This window comes from Mobula hypostoma, chromosome 3, assembly GCF_963921235.1.
Source record: "Mobula hypostoma chromosome 3, sMobHyp1.1, whole genome shotgun sequence".
Classification (NCBI taxonomy): domain Eukaryota; kingdom Metazoa; phylum Chordata; class Chondrichthyes; order Myliobatiformes; family Myliobatidae; genus Mobula; species Mobula hypostoma.
Genome location: NC_086099.1, coordinates 220,138,476 through 220,146,482, shown reverse-complemented (window position 1 = coordinate 220,146,482; position 8,007 = coordinate 220,138,476). Strand labels below are relative to the sequence as shown.

Sequence of the window (8,007 nt, the reverse complement as noted above, 5' to 3'; positions counted from 1 at the left end):
ACAGTGCAGTGTAGTGATAAGGGTAATAGATAGAGAGGGGTGGGGTAGCTAACTAGAAGGGTTGATCAGATTAACTGACCATAGCTCCCAGAAAGTGATGTCGTGTCATGAAAAAGACAATTGTAGGCCGGGGCACTGAGTGTCAGAGTTGGGTTGTCACGTTGCAGACATACCAAATGCTGACTAGACATTTCAGTACTGCGTACAGTTCTGGTTACCAAGCTACAGGAGGGAAGATGGCAGCACGCTCGGTTGCCTGGATTTTAACAACTTAAAGTACCGCAGGTCCACTCCATCAGCAAGCTTCCCGTTGGTGGAGGAACCTTAGGAGCTGTGCTTAGTGCGGGCCGCGTAGCTGCCTGTGCCAGAGAAACGGAGCGCAAAGGCAGTGTGCAGTCTAACAGCAAGTGATTGTATTGGTTGTTTTTCTTGTGATTTCAAGACCCTGCTGGACATTGTTAACGTGGAACGCTGCAAGTCTGATTCACTGGTTCATTGGCGGAGGGTGGGGAGTTGCATGGCCTTGGTCAGAGAGAAGACCCGGCTTCAATTCACGTTATCGCCTATTTACAGCCGCCCAGGAGAGAGGCGTTGGGGTTGGTGCTGCCTCCAGTGTTCACTCTGCAGAAGACAAGCCATACGGTGATCGACTGCAGACCGCTGCACACCCTTGAACTATACATTTGTTTGCATGACCACATTTTACTGATATCTTCTATGTGCTTGCTATCTTCTATGTGCCTCGTGCTGCGTGTGACTGTTCTAACTGTGTTTTGCACCTTGACCCTGGAGGTCACCAGAATGTCTGGAATGGAGGGATGTAGTTATAAAGAGAGATTGGATTCTCACTGGAATATAAGAGACTATATTCAGGAAGGGGAAGTTGAGGGAACACTCTCATTGAGAGGTCAGCATGGAAAGGGTGAACAGTTTCAAGTTCCTGCGTGCCAACATCTCTGCAGATCTATGCCGGGCCCAGCATCTTGATACAGTCACAGAGAAGGCAGTTTGAGTAGAATTGTGGCTGGGGATGGGTGGGGGAGGGGGGAATGGAGGAGGAGGAGGGCTAACTAATGGTTGGTCAGATTAACTGCGCACAAGTTCATAGCTCACTGGAAGTGATGAAGTGGGGTGATGAAAAAGATATACCACAATGTCACGAAAGACTAGCAAGTTTCTACAGGCGCACTGTGGAGGGTATTCTGCCCGGATACATCACTGCCAGGTATGGTCTAGCCAACGCACAGGATCAGAGAAGCTGCAGAGGGCTGTAAACTTAGACAGCTCCATCACGGGCACCAGCCTCCCCACCATCGAGGACGACCCTCCCCGCCATCATTAGGGACCTGCACCACCCAGAGCTTGTCTTCTTCTCATTACTACCGTCAGGGAGGAGGTACAGGAGCCTGAAGACACACACTCAACGCTTTAGAAACAGCTTCTTCACCTTCACCATCAGATTTATGGATTGTCCATGAGCCCATGAACACTATTTCACTGCTTTGCTCTTTTTTCGCACTACTTGTTTATTATTTTTATACTCCTTTTTGTAACTTACAGTAATTTTTACGTATTGCTCTGTACTGCGGCTGCAAAACAGCAAATTTCATGACATACGTCAGTGATATTAAACCCAGTCCTCTTGAGGCATCTCAGCCTAAAACATCGACTCTTTATTCCTCCTCATAGATGTTGCCCTGACCTGCTGAGTTCCTCTGGCATTTTGTGTGAGCTACGCTGGATCTCCAGCATCGGTAGAACCTCCTATGTTGTTGATAATAAACCCAATTCTGATTCCAAGGCTATCAAATTTTTCACCTTTCACCCTTAACCCATGACCTCCAGTTGTAACCTCACCCAACTTCAGTGGAAAAAGCCTACTTGCATTTACCCTATCCATACCCCTCATAATTTTGTATACCTCTATTAAATCTCCCCTCAACCTCATACACTCCAGGGAATGAACTCCTATAAATCAAACGTGTTATGTTCTGATTCTGTCATTGTCTGGTCCGTGAAGTCCACATTCCGGTTCGTGGTCCAGTCCATGGACTCAGGACTCCGGGTCTTCCAGCTGTCCCTTGTTTTGGTTGAGTTAATCATGGGCACCTGATTCCCATCTTGGGGCTTGGAATATAAGTAGCCTTGGGGACGACTGTGAGCTGCTGGTTTGTCTTGTCAAGATCCCCTGGGAGCAACCTGCCGGTGGAAGGCAGAACAGCCTGACTTACCCCACAGAGGCGAGGACAAGAAGAGACAAACACCGAAGAACGACAGACAGTTCCATCTCTGCATCAGGGTTGCTCCAAGTCACAGTTATGGCCAGCAACCTAGGCTGGCTATGGAAACAGTTGGATCCCTACCTAGCTCAGAGTGGCTGATGGCCACTCAGCTAGCCCGGGAAACGGCCGAATCCATACCGCAAAGATGGCTCTGACTACCAACAGCAAGACTCCGTGGAGCGATGGTTCTCTAACGCGGCCTAAAGATGGCAAGTGGCCGCTCTAGCCTTCCACTGGCAGGTTGCTCCCAGGGGATCTTGACAAGACAAACCAGCAGCCCACAGTCGTCCCCAAGGCTACTTATATTCCAAGCCCCAAGATGGGAATCAGGTGCCTATGATTAACTCAACCAAAACAAGGGCCAGCTGGAGATCCGGAGTCCTGAGTCCACTGAATGTGGACTTCACGGACCGGACCATGACAGATTCAGTCACAAATTAAAGAAAACATCAGTATTTATTGACACATCTCTTAACTCCATCTCACTGGGACACTTTCGATGGCATTTTTGCTTTATGCTCTTGGGGCGGGATGCAGGAATCTCATCTCAAAATAGTTAGTGGACCACATCTTACAACAGTCACGATGATGTGTGGCCCTCATTCCTCATATAATTCTTTTAATTCTTTAGTTCTTTAAACAGTCTTTAGCTAGAGGATGTTGAATCTGTGGAATTCATTGCGACGGGCGGCTGTGGAGGTCAAGTCATCGGGTTATTTGAAGCAGAGGTTAATAGATTCATGTAATGGTGTAAAAGGGTGTCAAAGGTTACAGGGAGAATGGGGTTGCAAGAGAAAATAAATCAGCCATGATCAATAGCAGAGCAGATTTGATGGGCCGAATAGCCTAATTCAGCTCCTGTACTGTATCTTACGGTCTATTTTGATTTATGGTCTATACTGCAGCTCAAACTCATAAGACATACCTCCAGCCAAGCTGCTACACATCCGGTAACCACACCACCAGCAACACTGGTGGGCATGTACAATTTAAGTTTAATGTATGTTTTTTCTTGTGAATGCTGTATATCTGATGCTCCGTGCCTGTGGTGCTGCTGCTAGTAAGTTTTTCATTGCACCTGTGCAGACATGGACTTGTCCAAATTATAATAAGCTTGACACAAACAGGAGAAAATCTGCAGATGCTGGAAATCTGAGCAACACACACAAAAATTGCTGGCGGAACTCAGCAGGCCAGGCAGCATCTATGGAAAAGAGTACAGGCAGCGTTTCAGGTTAAGACCCTTCAGCAGATTAAAAAATAAACTTGACTTTGACTTACATGGAGCTGGCATATTTAGCAGTGGGTTGCAGTCAAGCTGGTGTTGGCGCGTGGCCAAGTGGTTAAGGCGTCGGTCCAGTGATCTGAAGGTCGCTAGTTCGAGCCTCAGCTGAGGCAGCATGTTGTGTCCTTGAGCAAGGCAGTTAATCACACATTGTTCTGCAACGACACCAGTGCCAAGCTGTATCGGCCCTAGTGCCCTTCCCTTGGACGACATCGGTGGCATGGAGAGGGGAGACTTGCAGCATGGGCAACTGCCGGTCTTCCATACAACCTTGCCCAGGCCTCAGTCAACATCGAAATTGATGGACAGCCAAAGAAGAAGAACCATATAACCAGACAGAAGACAGTCAAGCTAGGAAGAATATTGAAATCAAAGAATCAAAACTGTACCACAACTTCAAAGATTAGTGACAAAAGATGTGGTAAAGAGGAGCTAAAGATGGTGCCAGAGGGTGACTTCTTCAAGTTTGTCTGTGGAACAGTTTAAACTCTTCTCTTCACCGTCTCTCCTTTCCTTTTCAAGGTGGCTGGGGCTCTGTCAGAGCCTGTGATCTACAGCTGCACTCAAACTGTGGTTCTTCACGGCAGTAGGTTCCTGCTCTTGGAACTCGCCGAGCAATCTAGCAATTTTGATACCTCCAGGTACCAGACAGGAAGATGTGCGCTTTTATAATGCAGCTCTGCGGACTTGTGGGCAATCTGATTCCTCGCTGGTGTCTCCTACTGATGCGTCACAGGAGATCAGATCGTTGAGACCACAGGTGCAGCTGTTGGAAGCCTCTGCACTTGAGCAATTGCTCTCTCTTTCTCTTGTGATGGTGAGAGAGAGTTTGCTGCTGATTCTTGAGTCGGGGGGGACTCAAACTAAAGCAATGCTGCAGACTGTAACATCAAAACAGCAAGCAGTTGGCCTCCACTCTCGCTGGGGCAGGAGTGATACCTTTCTCTTCCTCGCTTGTGAGAGAAAGAAAACCTGTAGGATATCAAACTGTGGGGATGAACAGTGTCTTTTGATGGACTCTAAATCATTGCCTCTTTTGCTTGTGTGGTGGATGGTGGTGGGGGGGGCTGATGCTTTCTGCTAGCACAAGTGGGAGGAGGGTTGCTGCTTGTGCACGGAAGGAAGAGAGGGGCTTTGGGGCTCTAATGTTTTTCTGTCATTCATTCTTTGGGGTTTTTCTTCTGTTTCGAGGATTTCTGCGAAGAGTGAGAATTTCAGGGTGTATCCTGTACACATTCTCTGACATTAAATGGACCCGCTGAACCAGTAAAATCAGGATTTAATTTTGCTTTTATTAACCTCAATTTCTTCCAGACAAGCGCACTTTGGGAAGTCAAATTCTGGCAGAACATCCACACAGTGGCCACTTCATAGGTACCTCTGGACAGAGTGAGTGCAGAGAGCATTTTTATCAAAAATAAAGTTAGGGGTTAAGGGATTATTATCACTGACATTTGTCATGAAATCTGTTGTTTTGTGGCAGCTGGACGGTAAAATACTGTATTCAAAATTACTATAAATTACAAGAAATATAAAAAAAAGTAGGGCAACAGTAGCGAGTTGCCCTGGACCGTTCAGACAAGTGGTGTGAGCGTGATGCGGGTCTGCAGGCTCGCTGGTGGTAGTAATGAGAAGAGAGCCCGACTGCATGCCCTGGTGATGGATGCCGCCTTTTGGGGGGCACTGCCTGTCGACGATGATGGGGAGAGTGTGTGAGGGGAGGGGAGGCGCGGCATTTCTCATAATAAAGTGTCACCTGTGGGTGAAACGCACACCCCAAGTCCGCTGTGCCTGGAGGAACCCCAGCCTGAAGGGAATGAGGGCGGAATTTCGGCGTCTGTGGAATCCGGATCAAACGCTCACCTTTCCACCAGGGACGCGGGAGACAAGGGTTGATAGAAGCCGCAGCAACAGGCAGTCTACCGGAGTAACCCAGCCTGGTTCACCACCCCTCTACCGCCCCACAGACGCTGACTGACCCTCAAACAGTTTGAAGCTCCGCACACCTTGAAATACAACACGCACCGGCTACCTGACTCTCCCGCCCCTTCCCCGCGCTGCCATTGGTGAAGGGCAAGACAGCTTGTTTTCTGATTGGTTATTGCCCCCGTCAACCAATTCCGGGAATAATATAAACAGTATCCACAGTTAACTTGGGTAGAGTGCGGATGGAAGATAACCAGGGAGGCTTTGCATCAGGCAACACACATCAAAGTTGCTGGTGAACGCAGCAGGCTTTGCATCATTTGGGACTCCTAGAATCTGCATTTTTAGAGTTTATGAAAAAAAATAAACTTTTGGTTTGTTTTCTATCTGCAACAGCCCGATTGCAGGAAGGGTGTGTTTGCACGTCAGGGTCACCGGACAAGCGTTCAGGACCCCTCTTAAAAAGTCTTCAGCTGGCAGAGTGGAGATCGTGGGGTGATTCCACCGGCGCTTCTCCGAGCCAGCGCCGCAAATCCGGGCGCAATTTCGACGTGATGAACTTCGCCCAAGTTTCTGCGTTGTTTGTGACCCTCCTGACCCAGTGTGCCATCCCCGGAGTAAGTCGGCGTCTAAGTTTATTAGACGTTTTTGAAACCGCCGATTAATTGTTTCACACTGTTTTAGTTCATTTATACTGTAACATTGATATAGAATTAGGAACTGTATGTTCGGTTCGAGGTACTCTATACTGTATAACGAAGATTGGCAGACTGTAGCATTTTAAGAACTCGCCTTAAGCCAATTTAAATAATTTTCTGGGAGGTTTCTAATTACTGTCGCCAATATTTTGGATTGTTTCCAGTTCGCATATACCGTGTCTTATTAAGCTATTTAAAAAATCTTTAATTCTGTGTTTGCGGGGGATGTTGGTGAGAGGGAGAAACGAGGTTTGTCTTGCGGTTGTTATTTTGTTGCTTGTCGGGTTCCGGTTTGTTTTGTTCGGTCCAGCTGAACGTTGTTAGTGGATGTGCTGTGTTGGCGCCGGAATGCGTTGGCAGCGCTTGTGGGCTGCCCCCAGCGTGTCCTTCGGTTGTGTTGGTTGTTAATGCAAAAACGACGCATTTCTCTGCATGTTGCGATAAATGTGAATCTTTCTCGCACGGAAGAGTTGATTTCCCTTTTGAGTCGTGTTTTTTATAACTGCCGTAAGCTGTAGGCGTTAGATGCTGATCAATCGGAGAGTGATTCGGGCACAAGAGGAAACACTGGAAGAACGAGTCCGGGCAACATCTGTGGGAAGCTTCGAAGAAGGGAGCCGACCTTGGAATTGGGGTTGGCGTGGAGGGAGGGTGATGGGTTTCAAAGCATAGCTGGTGTGCAGTGTGGGGACACATCCCCACCCTCCGTGCGTGATGAAGAGATAGCTTCAGGGAGCTCGGTGTTAGGGTGGGGCACCTCTCCCGCGGCGTGACCACTCCTGATCTCTACAGCCTGTTTGCCCAGACCCTTGGAGCATCGAGCGTACAATCAATGGGCACTGTATCAGGTACAGGAGTGGAACCCAGGGTGGTCTTCTACCGCTGTAGCCCATCCCATCCACCTCAAGGTTTGACGTGCTGTGAATTAGAGATGCTCTTGTGACGTGCGGTTATTTGAGTTCCCGTCACGTTCCTGTCACCTTGAACCCCTCTGGCAATCGCCTCTGATCTCTCTCATTAACAAGGCATTTTTGCCCACAGAACTGCCGCTGACTGGAGTTTTATGGGTGTTGTTTGTTTGCACCATTCTCTGTGAACTCTACAGACTTGTGTATGAAAATCCCAGGAGATCAGTAGTTTCTGAGATGTTCAAACCACTCTGTCTGACTCCGATCATCAGTCCTGGATCAAAGGCGCTCAGATCACATTTCTTCCCCATTCTGATGTTTGGTCTGAACAACAAGTGAACCTCTTGACCATGTCTGCATGCTTTTATTTATTGAGTTGCTGTCACATGATTGGTTGATTAGATATTTGCATTAACGATAGGTGTATCTAATAAAGTGTCCATAGAGGATAGGGCAGGAACATCCTTTTTGGTATATTTCATTATGCAGGCCCTGAAATACCAGGCTGTGGTGCAAACGGTCAACATACACTCCACACCACATCTACAGAAAGTTGTCAAAGTTTTAGATGGCATGGCAAAACTTCACAAACTTCCAAGAAATTAGAGGTGCTACCTTGCTTTCTTTCTAATGGCACTTATTGCTGGACCCAGGACGGACCCTCTGAAGTGATAACGCAGAGAAATTAAAAGTTGCTGACCCTTTCCATCTCTGATATGATGAGGACTGACCCATGGAGCTCCAGTTTGCTCCTCGTGTAGTCAATCGCCAGCTCTTTGGTTTAGATGGTGTTGAGCAAGAGGTTATTGTGGCACCTTTCGGATTTTCATTCTCCCTCCTCGATGCTGACTCATCACCTTTGATTCGCCCAACAAGATTAGGGTCCTGTAGCCTGCGCTGGTCCGACA

The 8,007-nt window shown here is 47.8% G+C and overlaps 1 protein-coding gene across 1 annotated transcript in view; it reads left to right on the top strand.

Moving 5' to 3' along the window:
* Positions 1–2,427: 2,427 nt before the first annotated feature.
* The window catches only part of LOC134343783 (vasoactive intestinal polypeptide receptor-like), a 76,594-nt gene continuing 71,014 nt past the window's right edge, over positions 2,428–8,007 (top strand). The window contains exons 1-2 of the mRNA XM_063042516.1: positions 2,428–2,491; positions 5,890–6,110. Of these exons, the coding sequence (XP_062898586.1) occupies positions 2,428–2,491; positions 5,890–6,110 (285 nt within the window). The remainder of the gene's footprint in view (positions 2,492–5,889; positions 6,111–8,007) is intronic.